General features: G+C 36.5%; 1 protein-coding gene across 2 annotated transcripts in view; it reads right to left on the bottom strand.

Moving 5' to 3' along the window:
* Window positions 1-19,941, bottom strand: part of Prkg1 (protein kinase cGMP-dependent 1) — a 1,163,909-nt gene that overhangs the window by 981,551 nt on the left and 162,417 nt on the right. For both annotated transcript variants that reach the window (XM_048438824.3, XM_048438823.3), the window contains exon 2: window positions 15,598-15,764. In XM_048438824.3, coding sequence (XP_048294781.1) covers window positions 15,598-15,764 — 167 coding nt within the window. The remainder of the gene's footprint in view (window positions 1-15,597; window positions 15,765-19,941) is intronic.

The following is a 19,941-nucleotide window of genomic DNA, read 5'->3' as shown; positions in this document are numbered from 1 at the left end:
GAACTTTATAATCTCATTAGGCAGAGATTATTTTTTCTAGCCTCCTTGTAATTAAGTGTTGGGCACAGGGATGAGAACAGATCAAATGTGTGACTTTGAGCACAAAACTTCCTGCTCTGTCTTCTCTTATTTCTCATTCCCTTAGCATACACCATCAAAGAGCTTACGATCTAACTTTTCGCACATACACAGCATAGCGCATGGTGACCTGGGAGTCTGAATCACCCTATGAGGTTCAGATACTTGCATAAAAGAGAAATAAGTTTGTACTCGAGTAGAACTACCTCATTCCAGAAGTTCTTTGTTACTACAACTTAATTGATTCCTAATACGTTAAAACCATAAAACAATTGTGTGCCAGATACTGTCTGGTAGTGTTATTCCTCATTAATCATCTAGATTTCTATACAAGAAACAGTTATACTATTTCAATTATTTAAGCCAAAATCTTAAGTCTATCACTTTTTACATCCTCTTGCAAGCTACTATCAATCAATCAGTCCAATGAACTAGCAAAAATCATTGACTGACCTTTCAAAGTAGACTCTAAATTTGACAATTTTTTATCTCTAATCTTTTACTAGTTAATTTCACATCAAGATCATTGCTATTTCAATTTTTTCACTAATATCACAGCTTCCCTCCTGCTTTTAAAAATATTATTTCCCACACATGATAGCGAATCCTTATTAGTCATAATACAGAGTATGACAAACATTTAAAAGATATCAGCACAGCCTATGACTTCTAACATTTACAACCTCTCTGATTTGGCAAACTTCTCTACTGCATCCCCATAACCACCCAGTTCCCTCCAGCCACTCTGCCATCCACGCTCTTATTTGAATATTTCAGCCCAAACCTAGTCTAGAGCATAGCACATTTCGCTTCTCTCTGTCTTCTATACTCCCACCCCCATCATGAACTCATCTATGCCCCTACTCAATTGTCAACCTTCAAAAACATCTTCCTAGACTATCCCATAGAGTGCACCTAGCCTTTGTGCCTACAGTTCTAGGTACCACTGCCATGTTTGCTATTCATAACATCTACCACACACACACTTCTCTGTTGTGTATCTCCTCTGTTGGGCCATAAGAAACAAGCTGATACAGTTCTGTATTTCTTTCTGCGTTGTAACCATAATCCCTAGAACAGGGCCTAGCATAGACCATAAGCAGAATGCATAGTTTCTGAATCAGTAAGATGTAAGGATGAAATTAATAAAACACAAACTGGCTAAGGTGCTATAGGGAGGGCACAGTAGATGCTAGACTTTTCAGAAAAGATAATCCCACTCTACTGGGAGATAAAAGACTTCTTAGGATAGACACTTTGGTTGACTCTGATGAGCAGCAGCATTTGAGAACAATGAATCCAAGCGACGAAGTACGTACTATCACGGACACATGGAACACAGAAGATCAGCCATTGTTATGGAGCAGACCATACAGAATCGAGTGGAAGTAGAGCCCATAAGCCAGTGTCCCTTCTCACACGTCAGACACAAGCTTGACATTGACAAGAGAGAAGATGGACAAAGTATCTAGAACATTCCCCCAAAGTTTACACAACTGCCTACATGGATCAGAATTCAGGCCCATATCTGCCAAGTCTCAAACTCAGTGGACTTCATTTCACTGTAGGGTGTTTCTGTCTTGAAGAGTTTGCATTTTCAACCACGGGAGGGCACTGGACATGTCAACCCATAACATGAACACATTTAAAAACTATCTAGCTCCTGATTATACGGTTATTTAGAGAGTACATAAAAGTAGGATAAGCCTAAGTACAGAATGGCTGAGATGAAATGTTGGGAAATTCAGGCAAGAAGTGCTAAGACATGAGTTACAGCAGGGTCAGACAGGGACAGTTGAGAGCAGAGGACTGACAGACAGGACAGAGTTTGTGATTGAATAGTCCCTGGTTTGTTCTCTGAGCAGATTGTTACAGAGAAAGGATGATGTCATCTATAAAGTTGAGGAACAAAATAGACAAGTCGCAAAGAGGATTATTTCAATCTTGTCTCTCTGGTCACACAGCTGCTTAATGGGTGGATCTGGATTAAGCCCCCAGGATTTATAGTTTTTAGTTCTCTGGCCATTTCTCCACCTGACATCTGAAACCAAATGGCTAGAGCTTGTAGCGTAAAACACAGAGAGATAGAGACCTAGTACAGCAGTTCAGCTATGTGCAGGACAGTCTGTGTTCCAAGCACGACAGGAAATGTATTATTGCACAGAACACTGAACTATGACATCGACTTTTAAAAGCTTAAAATTTATTTTCAACCCAACATGCTATTGTATGCGTTGCCTGTTCAGCCTTTTCTCTTTCGCTGTGACTTACAAAGCTGAATTAGAAGAAAAAAGGAAAAAGCTGTCCCTCAAGAAGAACAAAAGGGGAAGCAAAGTATTTTGGTTTAGGGGTTTTATTTTCCAGCTTATTCCCTGAGAAGTGCTTAACACTGTGGTGGTTAAATATCAAAACGAGTAGATGTGTTTGCAAATGCCAAAGCTCTTTGCAACACGTAGCCCAAGAGAAAGAAGCTGAGATGTCAAGTCTTCACTCAGCAATGAGAATTTTAAGAAAGACGTCCAACCAATCAACAGCTGACAGCTTAATATTACATATGTATGAAGGCTACAAACTGTACAAACCACATGGGACCATTTGTGAAATAATGCGCTTTCTTAAGATTACATATGTATGAGGGCTACAAACCATATAAACTGCATGAGACCATGTGTGACATAATGCACATTCTCATTTAATTTGAGACCTTGTATGGTATTAGAAAACTTAATGTACCAAGTAATCAAAAGATAAAATGTCAGATCTAATGAGACTTTGAGTTATTGGCAAACTATAAAACTACTTCTTTTAAAATACAATACTGAGTAGATTTTTAAAAATATTTGATGCCTTTATTCTTCCTGGCCTAGAAGTCTAATTAACAAACATTTCAGGATCCTGCTACACTAATTCAGGGTAATTACAGGGGAAGCCAATTCAATTCCCAATTCTTGAACATTAGAAAGTGTGAAACTGAACCCACAAAATCTATCAAGGATACTTTCAAGCTGAGAAATGGAAAGTAATTGACACAATAACAAGCACTTCAACGGGAGTCATTTGCCCACTCATATTTGCACAGGCGATTTGCCCTTGATTTAAATGCTAAACACTGCAAAAGTTTCCAGCTTCTAATCACCAAGACTTCGCTTAGCACGTGTTCATCTGAAGTGTAGTCACACTTGTGCCATTTTGGGGGGAAAGGGTCTCAATATCTGCTATTCCAAACTTTAGCCAATAACAATATGCTCCATGAAGCAAGCATCAGTGCCCCTATTAGCATACAGGTTGCATAGCTTACCACAGTGGTTTTGTAACTTTTAGTCTCTGGACTGCTTTCTAATACTAAAACCCCAAAGCCTTTGCTCATGTGGTCTATCCTATTGATATTTATACTATTAGATTTTAAGGTACACTCAACAGGAAAGAAATCAGGACAGATACCAGAAATTTAGCAAGCTCCCCAGGACCAGGGAGCTCATGGACTGTAGAAAAAAAATCTGCTACCACCACCGTGCTAGACCAGAATAATTTCTAAGTCCATTCTAAATCTTACCCTTATAGTCACACATAAGTGCAGCTGCCACCCCTCATCAAAGAAGCCTCTCTTTATAGCAAACGCTGACCATCACAGAAGACCACAACTGGACATAATGCAGAGATGAATAGATTTTTGGAGCCAGGCCCCAGTGGATAAATCTATACGACACAGCTCCTGCAGCCATTGCTCAGGGGGCATCACGGTAAAGGAAATAGGAAGTTGTCAGGGCCAGAATACAAAGAAGTCCGTGAAACAGTCTTACCTAGAAATATTGGGTAAACAAGACTAGAACAATGGCATTATCAAGGAATACATTAATACAAATGGGAGATAATTTGGGGGGGGGGTTCTCCTCCCTCCCCATACCACACCCAGACAAAGAACTATAGCAACTAATGACTGCTGGAACAGGAAGAATTAGCCTCTCTCAGGGATGAGCCTCCTTGTTGGTTATTGAAAGCAAAGCCGTCAGCCCTGAAACCATATATACACAAACAATAAAACCTGATACAACAGGTTGTATGTGTATATATGTGTGTGTATGCATATATATATACATACGTATATACATCTGTGTGTGTGCAACAATAATAATTTTTTTTTAAAAAAAGAGGTTATCAACTTAAGAGTTGGAGGAAGGACATGGAAAAGATCGAAGGGAGAAGACCTGAAAAGGGTTGAAGAAAGAGAAGGGGAAAGCGATGTAGTTATGTTTTAATTTAAAAAATTCTAAATATATAATAAACATATAAAAATGGAAATGTTTACAATATTTATTCACTTCGGATAATTTTTACAGATTAAACAATGTTCTAAAATTATAAATTAAATGATTTTAATAAGTTAATAAACATGATTATTTTGAAATTTGGAGAAATCAAGTTATTTCTGACTTAGTTATTTGTATTTTTGTGTCTGATGAAGTTTGTTATAATATCACACTGCAGAGTGTGGCTTCTACAACGTTCTGCCATATACTCACAAAAGTACAAGACAGAAAACAAATAGCGTGTTGGTGTTATATGTTCTGATCTCAAGGAACCCTTAAAATGGTCCTAGCCCACAACTCAAGAAAGGTTACTTTAAGAATACCAGTTTTCAGAAAAGAGGAAAGAATTTTTAACCCATTGCATAAATTTCCCTTGGGTAATTATTTTTAACCAACAATATTTGTTAAAACATGCAACTTTACTTTTTGTCCTGGCTAATTTATGTCAACTTTACACAAGCTTGGGGCATCAGAAAGAATGGAGCCTCAGTTGAGAAAAATGCCCCCATGAGATCGCCAAGCCTGTAGGACATTTTCTTAATTAGTGATTGACTGGGGAGGGCCTGGTCCATTGTCAGTGGTGTCAAAACTGGCCTGGTGATCCTGAGTTCTTTAAGAAAGCATGCTGAGCAAGCCATGAGGAGCAAGCTAGTGGCAGCACTCCTCTATGGTCTCATCATCAGCTCCTACTCCAAGTTCCTGACCTGACTCCCTTTGATGATGAACTATGATTTGGAAACATAAGCTGAATAGACAGACCCTTTCCTCCCCAAGTTTCTTAGGTCATGGAGTTTCATCACAGCAATAGTAACCCTAACTAAAATACTCATTTAATCTGTTATCCATAAAACAAGTACTTTATGAAGAGATATTTATATGCCAGTCTTCCCTTTATGCCTGGTTTAGTCAACAGAATGCTTCACTCCCCTTTTGCATCTCCTCACCGAGCTTTTCAAGATGGGCATTGCCCTTTGCAAAATCTTCACTAAAATGCCTAGGAACATCTTAAACTTCCGTCATCGGGGCAAACTCATAATTCACTCTCTTAAAACATGAAGTCATCTCATTTATTCCCACCACAGAAAATACCACCACCATTCACCCAATAATTTGCATAAAAAACAAATAATTAATTTCCAATTCCTCTTTTATCACATCCACAGCTAATTTATATATCCCCCCAAAATCACAACTTCGGTCATCTCCCATCTGCCATCTTAGTCTAAGCCTCTGTCATATTTTGCTTCAATTCGTGGTATCACCTCTCAGCTGGGACTACTGGTCCTTTCCATGACTCTATAATTCATTTATCCAAGTCTGTGGTATCATGTAAAATCCACTTTTATAGTCATAAAATATAAAGCAAACATGTCTCATCGACTGTCCAATTCTCTGTAAGCCTCTGAGGATTAAGAAGAAACAGTCAACAGTGTTCTTGCCTCTAGAACCACCACAGCTTCAACTCATGCTTTCTAATATGCCGAACACTTTTCCTGTTTTTTTTTTTCATCTGGAATCTTCTAAACACACATTTGTTGGTCTGCCCCTTCTTTGTCATTCAGCTCTCAGCTCCAACTTTACTCTCCCAGGGAAACACTGTCATATCACAGACAGACTCACCAGGACTCACTAACCACCCTAGCTAATTTCATTTATTTCTAACATTTATTACCACCTTTTGTTTTCCCCATATATTTATTTGTCTTTTCTCCTTTTAGCCATCATCAAAATACATATCATGTTCTGTTCTGTTCTGTATCTTCAGTCTCTGCTAACATACAGTAATACTAGGAGACTTAAATTCTGCATTTCTTAACATAGAATAATCAAATTAATTCATAAGTTAATTCTAATACAGAAGATATTTTGCAAAAATTTCCACTAGGTATTTTTTTACTCTTTTCAATTGTTGAGGATATTAAAATTAAAACATTCTTAGACTACTCCCTCAAAGTTACACTGTGACACGCTGTGAGAAGGGGACATCTAATTCTTGGGGCTTACTAAGTATATTTGTGATCTCAAAATCAGCACACAAAAAAATCCCAAATGATTTTTTCAATTTTAGAACACTTAAACTCTAGAATTGATAAAATAAACAATTTAAATGTACAAAATTGAATCCAGATATTCAAAGCCATCATAATTTTCTTTCAAGAGAAGAAACAAAATGATTGTTAAAAACATGCCGAATGACTATTCCTTTTCTGAAGACTAGTTTTTCCTACACTTGAAAGCCTTAGCATCAATAACGATGAATGAAAAGACCCAGAGTGCTTTATATGACTGAACAATTCACCTTAGCAAAGCTAATCAGATTAGGCACCAAAATGGAACTAAATATATCACTAATATAAATATTTTCTGCAATAATTTCATGATATATTAAATATGCATGAATTATAAATTCCCCAGAATTTAGTTTAATACCCATTTAAGTCATATCTATTATAATTCTAAATCTCTGTGTGATACTTATAAAGATTTAGGATGAAAATATGTTACTGGGAAGGAGTTTATAGACTAACTAAGCATAAACACCAGATTCAGAGTGCAACTTTCAAAACCATAATAGGTCAATTCAGAAGAAGTACGTGCAAATACACTGCATTTCTCAGAAGGGCAATCATTGGAGAATGCCAAAAAGAACACCTGAGAATGAGTTCAAGTGTCTCTATATAGGGGTCTGTATGTTGGGGGGGGGGGTGTTGTTGCCACGGTAGCCAGAGTCTGAAGCTCCTCTTTCTGGGAACTTCTGTTTTCCTTTGGAGAGTATGCCAAAATCACTACACACTCTTCAGGGATGTCACACTGGAGTGGTGGATTCTAAATGCCTTAGTCTAACCAGTCTCCCACAAAAGTCACTGGAAATCAAGTTAGAGTCTCCAAGGAAATACATGGATGTCTTTGTAAAAATGAATCTACAACAGTAGGGTTCTTGTTAAATGTTCAGAAGGCACACCACCCAATAGCTTCATGCATGATGAGTAAGGTGAACTGGACCTCATTCTGAAGTGTGTTATTACACTCTGGCCCAGGTACTAATCACAATTTCTTCCCACTGTTCCAACTGTACTACACTTGGTCTTAATTTTCACCCAAATAATACACATTTGGGCTTTCAAAGTTGGCACTCTATCAATGTGAAGAAGGAAAAGGTTGACATTTGAGAGAAATGAATGAGGACAGGATGATAGAAATAAAACACAAAATCCATAATTATTTACAGTGAGAGTAAACTGGAGAAGGGAAACTTACATTTCAAATATTTGACTCGGGGACTGCATTCCTGGTAGCACATGAGTTGTTACCTTTCCAGCCACCATCTCAAAACTATATGCATGGCAAATTTCAATTATTTTCAATTTCTGCACTCATTCAGACTAAGAAAAGCTATAGTGCTACCTTTTTGTAATGTAATAAATTCAGTTCAACTTGTAAGGCTTCATTTTAAACAGTCAAGCCAGGATTCATTAGCTAAGTGTGCCTGTCAGAGTCAGGCACAGCCTTGCATGGCAGTGATCCCAGCATTTTAGACCCCAAGGCAGGGAACTCTCAAGTTTGAGATCAGCCTGAAGTACAGAGTGAGAGGCACAGTGTTTAAAACACAAGGCAACAACAATAAAAATATCCTTCTTAAAAGCATGACAGTTTTCAATAACACTGCCTTTGGACAAAACATTTGGTTAGTTCTGTTTGATTTATACAGCAAATGTTTTACTTTTTAGTGACACATAAAGACATATCCATAGTATATTTTAGACAAAAAAATTATTGTTCTGCTTAGTCAAGAAACCTGATCAAATGCCTTGTCATTACCTCCAAATATATAACACACTCTCACAGGAAAAAACAAACAAACAAAAAGCAAAGAAAGAAACCACTGTGGAGCATTTAAATTCATATTTTTCCATCTCTCAGGATAATTTATATTCTTAGAACATTTTGGAAAACAATAGAAGATAGAAATAAAATATAAAATATTTTCCAGCATCATATTTTGAAAAGGAGAACTTGTTTTAGATTAAAGGCAGAGACTTTGTCTATAGATAATTAGTGTCTCGCATACCTAATTCAAATGCATGCCTTTGCATATATACCCATGTGCATGAGAAATATTACCATTCGGGATTTGTTAAAGAGATAGAAAAAATAAAAACCTAGGAAGATACATTTCACCATATTCAAATTAACAACTGTTATCCATCGGGTTTCATTCAGATATAAAAACTCAAGTCCCACCAGATAAAAGAAAATACTTATAATACTGGTAACTATCAAGGGGTAAGCTCCAAAAGATGTAAAGTTACCTACCAAACAGAAAAATGAACAGACTAAGAAAGACTCTTCAGAAGGTGACAAGAGCTCCTAGGTATAGAAAAAGATGCTCCATCTCTTGGGACGTTAGAGAAAGGCAAGTTGAAATCACCAGACAGCACTGCACAACTATTCATTAGGTTAGTTCAATGCTAGCCAAGAAAAATCACCACAAGCCGGGTGGTGCCGACACATGCCTTTAAACCCAGCAATTGCAAGGCAGAGGCAGGCAGATCTCTGTGAGTTTGAGGCCAGCCTGGACTACAAGAGCTAGTTCCAGGACAGGCTCTAAAACTTCAGCGAAACCCTGCCTCAAAACAAAACAAAACAAAAAAAATCACCACAAATACAAGAAACAAAATGTAAACACACATATAAGCCACGATGAGATATGATCAGCTTAATGAAAAACACTTTGGAACGCTATTTGGTATCATTTAACAAACAAAAGGTGCTTTCAAGGAGGCAAAAATATTAGAAACAACACAATTATCATGGAAAACTAAAAATAAACATATGGAACAAAATACTGTACCAAACCACCAAGTTTTCAAAAACCAGTTCAGATTTTATTAGAGTCATGAAAGGTTTAGGTCTACTCAACACTACACATGAGCTTTGTGTGGCTGAGGTGGTCAAGAGGAAATCTTTTGACCTGTGGAATCTTCTGAGCTAACTTGTAGAATGATTCACAAAGCCACTTGTTCCAAATCATCAAGTAGGGGCAGGGTAGAATAGATGTGATGTGGTTTAGACACAGGAGTCCTTCTTCCTCCCACGCAGTTTTTCCTTGCAGGTGTTACACAGTCCCTGTGAAAATGCCTCCAGAGATGGGTTCTCGTCACCACCTGAAGCTGCTTATTTCATTTATGGAATATTTTAATTAGTAGATTATTGATTCTACAGCTGACTCAACTTAAATTTCTTTGTAGCTTTCATTTTTCCTTTGGTTATCTAGAGTCATGCAAAATAACTTCATTTCCTTATGAGAGCAGTTTAAGAATTTAAGAAGTTATATTTTCTTCCCAACCTTTCCATATATAGGCAAAATATTGCCAGTTTTTGTAAATGTATTGTAATTCCTGAATTTGCCCCAGCATATTGAAAGCTCTTTTGTACTTGTTATCCCAAAGAACATGGTACCTACTCCATGTGCCATATAAGCAAATACGTCAGCTCCCTGTCTCCAACTCTACTTCTGAAATATTATTTTCAATAATGTACATTTACTCTTTAAGAATCTCCTTGTTTATGAGCTTTTATAAATACATGTTTTGTTTTGTTCTGTGTAAGAAGTTCATAAACATTGATTTTTTTTCAAGAATATTACAAATGTGGTTCTCTAAAAGAATTATAAAACATAACATATTTCAACTATTCTAAAGAAAAAAATAGTTTTAGGTTGAACATGAAAACGAAGGCCAAAAGGCAATACCTGGTGTTAGCAAATAAGATGGTCTGTTTCTCTTGTTATGTTTACTAACAACTGTTTCACATGATAACATATTCAATTCCCCTCATGCACTCAGTAAGTATTTTGAATGCTAACTGAGAGACTCATCATTAATGTCAGTATTAATAACATCATTTAGTTGCATAGAGAGAATAAATATTTTGGAGGGGACTAGTAGTTATAGTGGGACGTATGTAAGCTTACCGTGGAGGATGGCCAGCATGAAAATAATAAAATAGTTGTGAGGACACGTAGCATATGCAGACCTGCATCTATGAATTTGCGAAAAATATATCAAACCAAGTAAGGCCACCTGAGAGAACTGCTAGGGATACTCAGATACTGCTTAGAGAGAGCATGCAAAGGTCTGTTCCAACAGTTCTTTCTGTCAGAAGCTAAGAAGTGGATCTTGAGAAGATTTTTTTTAAAGTTTCGTATGAGAAAATAAAATCAATGCTATTGATTTTAGACAGAAAAATATGGGATTTCTGATGTAGGAGGTCCATCTGTCTGTGTGTTACTTTCATTGGTTAATAAAGAAACTGCCTTGGCTTTTTGATAGGGCAGAATTTAGATAGGTGGAGAAGACCAAACAGGATGCTAGGAAGAAGAAGGCAGTCAGGCAGACACCATGAAGCTCCTCTCCAAGATGGACACTGGTTAAACTCATGCCGGTAAGCCACAGTCAAGTGGCAATACAGATTATTAGAAATGGGTTAATTAAGATGTGAGAGTTAGCCAAGAAGAGGCCAGATATAATGGGCCAGGTAGTATTTAAATGAATACAGTTTCCATGTAGTTATTTAGGGTAAAGCTAGCCGGGCGGTGGGAAGCAGCCCACCTCTCCTTTTACAATAGGTTTCCAGTGTTCAAAGAGTTTAATCCTAAACAGAAAGCACACAAAGGTGAACTATGAATTAAGACAAGTCACAGATTCCTTCCGTAAGAAGAACTAAGGGGGAGACAACCTTCCAGGTTGCTTGTAGAGAGTTTAGCTCATAGCTGAGTGTTTGAGGCTCTCCAGGAAGCATGCATAATAGAAAATCTGAAGAGTCCTAGATGCTTTATTCCGTGGCTACTCAGCCTTGGCAGACATCATCCCTTCTTGCAAAAACACTGTTTTACATCATGTAGTTTGATAGTGTGCATCCATATTGAGTCTACAAATTGGGATATTCATAATAAACATGTTCTTATATTTCTAGTCTGTTCTTGAAAGGTTACATTACTAAATACTTGGGTATGGGAAATTCAAGGCTTATCTTCATATTTCAATATACTCGCGGAATAATTTTATTCAAGTGACATAACTTCCCCAATCATTGGCTTTTCTATTTACTAATGCAAAGATAGTTAGATGGTCTCACAGAATTATTCATTATGAAGAGAGAAAGTTTAATAATTAGCAAGTTACTAAACACTATCTGCCAAGGAAGTACTTTAAAAAGCTGTCATTGGTAAATATAACAAAAAGTCATGATTCCTCCTCAACAGTGAACTTGAATAGGTGACTTTCAAAATACACTAAACAGTCTTGTGATTAAAAAGGAAGGACAATCTGCTTCCACGGAGAAACCCACAAGCTTTGCAAAAGTCACCTCTAAGCAAATTGAACTCTTAAGCCTAGTAAAAATTAACAATTCCCACTACTCAAGTATCACATCAGCTTCTTAAAGAATACTATATTTTGTATTCTTAATTGCTAAATCAAAAAATTATTTTAAATTTTTTTTAAAAGGTAAAGCGGAGGTTTACCTTTATGATACAAAGATGCTGAGCAGCAAACAACGCATCCTAAATAAGTCCAGTGCCAATGTCTTTATGATATCAAGCTATAAAACACATGGTAACGCATTTACATATTTGAAATGTCAGTGGAGCTTTAGACAGTTGTTTTTCTTCAAACTACTATTCAACAATACTTGTTAAAATTTGAAAGTGATCCTTTTACTAAGTCATAATTTTACATGTCTAAGAGGACCATTCTCATTTCTCTACAGAGAAATCTGAAAATTAGACTGTTTCTCTTTATCAACTCCTTGAGCGTTTTCATGGACATCTTGATAGCAAGCTTGTGAAAGATCCTTCAGAGCCAATTCATTTACTATCGCATGCTATATTCTTCATAAATATTAATGTCCACAGATGAAAAGAACCCTTCTATATCAAGAACATTGCTGTGTAAGCTTTGAGAATATTGAATGTGTTGGCTTAAAAAAACTTAATTATGCAATAAAATGGTTCCTCAATTAAAATTTGTAAAAATTTAATGATAAAGGTTTTCATTTTAAATCCCTTTGACCTAAAGGTGAAAGCACAAAATCAATAAAAGCTATATTGAGAGGATTTAATTTCTGTTTAGAGAAAGGCTGGCATTAATTTATAGGATTATGGTCATTTCTATTGAGTTTATTAAAGACAATCAATGGCATAAACACAACATCCATGACTCTGAATATTGACATATTATTTAAAGTATTGTTTTTAAAATGACAACTAAAATGGGGTTTGTAATGGGTAATGGCATGCAGTTTAGTCAATTTAACAGTGAAAAAAGATAAAATTTATTCAAATTAGATTGAGACAGTAGTAAAAATTCTATATTTATGTTTACTAAAGGAAGTAATATAGTCACTGATGAGTATTTTTGACCATTTTGTTATACATAAATATACATGTATGAGAAAATAATTGGTTTTTAAATTCGCCTTAACCTATGAGGTATGAACTTTGCATCATGGTATCTAAATGTTGTTTGTTTTGCATCATAATATTTATGCTATAGGATATCATCAGGATAAGACAGGCAAGGTAAACCAGCAATGCATTTTAACTAAACACATACTCTGCAACATAAACTAATGCAAATTTATATAGTTAAACCAATGTAATACATCTTTTCATAGTTTAAACAAATATTCTAAAAGTTTGTTCTGTTTCTCTTCATCAAGATTGCCTAACTCCCAGGACTGAACTAGAAAATGGTATATTCTCATCGATTCCCAATCTCCTCTTCTATAGAACCAGGTAACACACTTAGCCTTCTGCACAACTGCTCTAAATATTAGATGCATTCTACACACTAAGAGTGTTTAAATAAGCCTTGCAGTATGGTGGACATTATTCAGGACATTATCCAATAAATCATATAGCTAAAAGTAAAAACCTCTTATACTTTGAAAGGGAAGAGATGAGAAATGCAGGATTTTTTCCTATTTGTAAGGTTTTATGGGAATCTAATTTTCAAGAAATATTCACGATGAAGGAAAACTTAAACTACAAGTTTTGGATTTGTATTGCTGCAGTGTAATCCTAATGGTTATAATTCAAAAACAACAAACCTTAAAGTGCATCTTGCTTTATACAATAGCTGTGTTTTACATAGAACCTCTACTAGTACAACATCTAACTAATCAAATCATGTGACACCATTGCACATTTAATGTGATGCCTAATGTTAGTCATTTTTAGGAGAATGCCTCTAGCGTCATAATCTGTTATTGCCCCCTATTAATTTCTTTTGGCTTTTCCTATTCTGTTGGCCAATTGTCTCACAACATATCTACCCTGTAAATCCATTCCTACCCTTACAATTCTCTGCCAAGTGCATAATATTTTTATTTGTGCTTACTGTGCTTTGGTTTTACCAAAAGAAACTATAGCTGAATACCTTTTCTACCTTGAGTAGAAGCTTATATTGTTGAATCAAAATGTGAAAATGCTAAAACAAAAAGATAATAGACACTACTATGTAAGAACCAAATACTTCAGAAGACTACAAAGAAAAATTATAAAGGCAAAGTACAAAGGCACACCTGACTTTTAAGTATACTTTCAAGCACTTAATAGAAACAAATATGATATCATTATTTTATTATGTGCTATTCTTTACATCAAATATTCAAATAAATTATCTTATTTAACTTTCTTTTAAATATGTGTATATATTATATATAAAGATACAAGAAAAATTAACACATCATAATTGAACAAAACAAGCATTCATAAAAAAAGAGTTGAAGAGAAAGCACAAGAAAGAGATCCACTTACTCACACAGTCAGGAAGCCCCATAAAAACCCAGACTGGAAGCCAAATAGACACAAAAAGAACTGTGCCCATGTTGCCTCAGTCCCTGAGGTCAATGAGCTTTAATCATGTTGATTTAGAAGGACTTTTCCTCATGTCCTGCATCCCCTCTGGTTCTTATACTAGTCCCACCTCCTCTAACTTTCTTATAATCCTGTACAACAGGCAAAGTATCCCAGACAATATCAATATTGATAACAATGATATTTTCAGTCAAAAACATAAAACAGTGTTTTTATCTTTTAGCTTGATGAGAAGCATTCCTAACCTTTACCTATTAAAGCCAATAGCCTTTCAAATCTTTTCAATTGTGGTAAGCAATAACATCTCCAAATGCTACCATGAGGATGTCCTGTTTTATGAATTGGGCTGTTGAAACTCAGAGAAAGTCTGACTTTCCCCAGTTTACAGTTTATCTTAACGCCCTATAAACTTGAAAGAGACTGTAGGACTCATGAATCACTCACCATGGATTCTCTGAACTGACCGACCATTGGCCATACCTAATAAACCAAATAGCTAATAGCACGTGCATTTCCAGACTCACTTTCTTCTCAGCTAGTTCAGAAATCATCTCAGATTGTTTCCACAAAGGTAAAATACACCCTTATAAATTCCAAATTTGAAGCGGTCATTATTAAAATTTACCTAAGCCTAAAACAAAATCTACATGGTAAATGGATAAGGTTGTTTATCAAAACAATTTCTCTATCTTAGTTTCTGAAGGCTTTGTGAAACCTGCTCTCTCTCTTAGTAGACAGCTAATATGCAATTCAGCCTTCATTGTCTCTGATTTTATACATATATATACGTATATATATACATATATATACGTATATATACATATATATACATATATACATATATACACATATATACACATATATACATATATATACATATATATATATATACATGCTACTGAATTATCGTCTTTACCTGAAAGAATCATAACAGGAAACCTAGTCATACATTAAATGTTAAGAGTAGAGTTGAAGACTCTGGATTACCTGACCTAAAAGACTTCCCACTATCTTGTATTATCATTGACATATTGTCAACATGCTCAACAGTGTGATTGCGTGCAGTCTCAAGCAGTTAGCAGACAGTATTGTTTTCACACTACTGACTTTCTCCAGCTGTGAAAGCATAAGGAATCCCTATATTAATCTTCAAACACCAAAACTTCATATAATTAGACAGCCATGGTACCTCGTGGAATTGTGGCTCCTTGCAAATTGTTTCCCAATGAAAGAAGGAAGACAAGCCTTGCTCCGCAGAATGCACTGCAGTCTTTGGGAAGCTGGGAAGATTGGGAAAGACTGAGTGGCAGAGGAGCAGGTTACTAACCATACCTTCCATGACATACACCAGGGATCCCACATCTCCTTCCTTGATGATGCAGCTGTCTTTGCCATACTCCACGGGGTACATACAATCCACAATCTCCTGGATCTGCGACAGCTCCAAGTTCTTCATGAAGTCATTGTCAAGGATGGCCTCTTTTATGAGATCCTTTGACCTAAGGCAAGAGAGGGAGGAGTTATTGACACATCTGACCAGCCTTCCATAGCTCTTGGAGATCAGTGGAGCCACGCAGTGCTCTGGCAAACGATGAATGAGTCTTCTTGAAAGGCATGGAAACAAAGCATAGAGACAGCAGAAAGAGAACCAGAAATTTTCCTTTAAGCAAACTACCATTTAGTAACTGCCCAACATACAAACAGCAAGCATATAGTTTCAATCTGTTTTACAATGTTTTAATCTCCAAGGATTGTGGGAGAAACCAATGGATGAGTATTAAATTAAGATTTATAATTTTGTCTAAGAATTAAGTTTACGCAACCATAGGAGAAATAATTTTTACTCTTTATATATTATAAAAGAAAATTCACAATCTCTTGAGTGCTTCATCTACTAGACTTTCTGCTTTTAATTTGTTCTCTTCTGCACAGCATATTTTTACATTAATGCCAGTTATGGTTTGGGTATACAAGAAAGAGTCTAGCTGAAGATTTTTAAGGAGTATATTCAGAAATGTGATAACCTTTTATCTGAGTGTCTTCCTTCTGTAGGAAACATTATTTCTATGATAATCTACATTTAGACTAATTAGAAAGATAGGACTACATTGAAGAAGATATTTGAAAAAGCATATGATTTAGAACTGGAAATATATATGTAGAGGGAGAGAGAGAGAGTCAGTGGGAAAGATATAAACAAATTTTGCAATTAGGATTCAGAGTTATCAGTGAAATTTTGCAGAACTTAAAAAAGTGTGATAATTTTATTCACTGAGGGATAAGATGCTCACACCACTTACTATGGTTATACCACCAAAGAGAAAGCAATGTTAGGGAATATATTGTCCAGAGGGAAACAGTCATAGTATACATCAGAAACTGGGTTTAATAAAAGTTGAATCCATAGTAGTACATGTAAAGCAACACATTTGGAATTTTATGTTGAAAGACTTAAATTTTTAAAATGTGAACACTAACTGGCCTTTGTTGACTCTGACAACACACATTGGTTCTCTGAAAAATAGCCCGCAATATGAACAATTGACTGAATTATCAGCCCTTGACTCCACTTCATGTGATGTATCATTTAGGCTAAGTCTGACTGGCCTGATCTTCTCACACTGTGGTCCACAATTACTTGGGCTTCAACATTTACAGTTTCCCTGTTTCTGAAGTTTAGAATGGGAATACATTTTTCTACAAAAAATTCAAAAGTAAAGTAAATCATAAGCTGCAACTACTTTGAAGAAAATAAAACTAATCTATTTTCCGTTTAATTAATGATGGCAGGCCCATGATTGGCATCTGGGATATGGGATATGACTCTTCAGTGTTGTGGGAGTAACTTCCGCTGCCTCAACCAATAGTCGCTGAAATACGAGCCCACAGTGCAGCGGGGAGCAACTTCCGCTCCGTCAGCCAATAGCTGCTGAAATACCAGCCCACTGGGGCGTGGTATATTTCTCTTTTAAAAAGAGAAACAGATCCGGATCAGGATCTCTTGGTTCTGGCTCTTGGTTCCAGTGCTTGCTCCCGGCTCTGCTCCCGGCTCCTGCTCCAGCGACTAGGCTCCCTTCCTGATGGTTTATGGTGTATGTAAGTTTTACCCCCCAAAATAAATAACCCCTTAAAACATAACTGGTGTGGGATTGATTCGCCGATACTTCAGGAGGCTGGCTTTGATATTCTCGACATCCTGAAAGCCCTAATGGCAGGAATTTTCACCTCAGGAAGTGATGGTGATAGATGGAAAGGCATTAGAGTCTCACAATGTCTTTATTTTAAAAGGCCTGTTTCTGAGACACAGTTCTTTAGCTACAGGATTTCTGGGGTTCTGACTTATTTTTAAATTCCCAAGTGCCAGAAACTTTGTTTTCAGGCCAAAACTGCATTGCTTCTTTTCAGAGTTTAAAACAAGATGCAAAAGCTGCCTTCATGAAGCTTGCATGCTTAACTCTCTTTCTCACGTGACCTCACAAAGGCCAGTGGCACTTCCATATTGACTCCCATATGCATTAATTTATAAGCATTTCCCCAAATACCAGAGTTTTTATCTTTAAGAAATTCATTTTATCAAAGCATTTCCCTCACATAGAGTGCTATTGACCTAATCTGTGCATACAGAAATGGTAATTGGCGAGCTCCAAGACCAGCCCTGACAATCATGCCAAATTCCTAAGCATTGTAGCCTCAACTTTGAGATTCCATCTTATACCTGTGAGAATGGCCAAGATCAAAAACACTGATGACAACTTATGCTGGAGAGGTTGTGGGGTAAAGGGAATACTCCTGCATTGCTGGTGGGAATGCAAGCTGGTACAGCCCCTTTGGATGTCAGTGTGGTGATTTCTCAGAAAATTAGGAAACAACCTTCCTCAAGACCCAGTAATACCACTTTTGGGTATATAGCCAAAGGGTGCTCAATCATGCGACAAGAACATGTGCTCAACTATGTTCATAGCAGCATTGTTTGTCATAGCCAGAACCTGGAAACAACCTAAATGCCCCTCAACTGAAGAATGGATAAGGAAAATGTGGTACATTTACACAATGGAGTACTACATAGCAAAAAAAGAAAAAAAAAGAAAAAAAAAAACAAAAAAACCCAACAACTTGAATTTTGCAGGAAAATGGATGGTGCTAGAAAACATTGTTTTGAGTGAGGCAACCCAGACCCAGAAAGACAATTATCACATGTACTCACTCATAAGTGGTTTTTAAACATAAAGCAAAGAAAACCAGCCTACAGACCATAATCCCAGAGAACTTAGACAACAATGAGGACACTAACAGACACTTACATAGATCTAATCTATATGGGAAGTAGGAAAAGACAAGATCTCATGAGTAAATTGGGAGCGTGGGAACCTTGTGGGAGGGTTGAAAGGAGAGGGGAGAAGCAGGGAAGAGAGCAGAGAGAAAAATGTAGAGCGCAATAAAAATCAATTTAAAAATGTAAAACAAAAAATTAAAATTTTCTAAGCATTTAGGACAGAGTTCAAAAGCATTCCAGGGCCACATACTTCTCAAATTTCATTTTGGATAGAGATCACTTAATCGCAGGCCTCTGAACAAAATTACTCTAGGTTTCTCTTGTGCACCTGTGTCAGCTCGAAGCAAATTTATTGGGCCTTAGATGAAATTTGGAGTTAGAGTGCTAGCATTCATGAAATCCTGACTTTAATCTCCAATGCTGTAGAAATAAATAAATATGGATCAATAGAAGACCTATGACTTATCATTTATATCTCCACACAGATTTTATCAAATAATATTTTGTCAACGAAATATCACAATCTATCTCTGCATCACAGCAAGATGGAAATTTTAGGCCTCTGTATGATCTAGTTTGTTCTGGCTAGTTTTATGTCAACTTGACACAAGATGGATCCAGAGGAGAGAAAAGAGCAACAACTGAGAAAATACCCCCATAAGATCTGGCTGTAGGCAGGCCTGTGTAGCATTTCCTTAATTAATGGTTAATGGGTGAGGGCCCAAGCTCATTGTGGGTGAGGCTACCCCTGGGCTGGTGGTCTTGGCTTCTATAAGAATGCAGACTGAGCAATAAGCCAAGATGCAATACTTCTCAATGACTTCTGCTTAGCTCCCCCCTCCATGTTCCTGCCCTGCGTGTGTTTCTGTCCTGATTTTCTTCAGTAATAAACTGTGATTTGGATGAGTAAGTCAAATAAACTCTTTCCTCCCCATGTTGCTTTGGTCGTAATGTTTCATCACAGCAATAATAACCTTAACTAAGATAGAATTCCAAGTTGACCTTGTCAGGATGTAATACCCAAAGCCCAGGCCCTCCTTATAAGAGACATTTTAGGCCTTTCACATAAGAAATTGAATAAAGGACTCTTAGGCAATTCCCACATGCCAAGAACACAATATTAAATATTCATTTTGCCTCTGAAGGCCATAAATGCTTTATATTTCCTGATGTGTATTCCTGCTATAAGATTGGAAAAGTGCTAGCTGAATTGGTGGATGTGAACATCCTGACCCAACGTCATTCCAGACAGGTTTTCAATTTTGAAGATGTATTGAAATTGGCCAATAGGATTAGCCAACTAAATTTTACCTTTAAAAAATGTCAGCTGGTCATAGTAATGCGTTCTCTTTGATTTTAAGAATCTCCAGAGGCATGAAATCTTCACGCTTCTTTTTAGGAGA

Source organism: Myodes glareolus, chromosome 7 (genome assembly GCF_982192425.1).
Source record: "Myodes glareolus chromosome 7, mMyoGla1.1, whole genome shotgun sequence".
NCBI classification, from domain to species: domain Eukaryota; kingdom Metazoa; phylum Chordata; class Mammalia; order Rodentia; family Cricetidae; genus Myodes; species Myodes glareolus.
The sequence above is the reverse complement of the archived record's forward strand: the minus strand, read 5'-3'. Positions and strand labels throughout refer to the sequence as shown.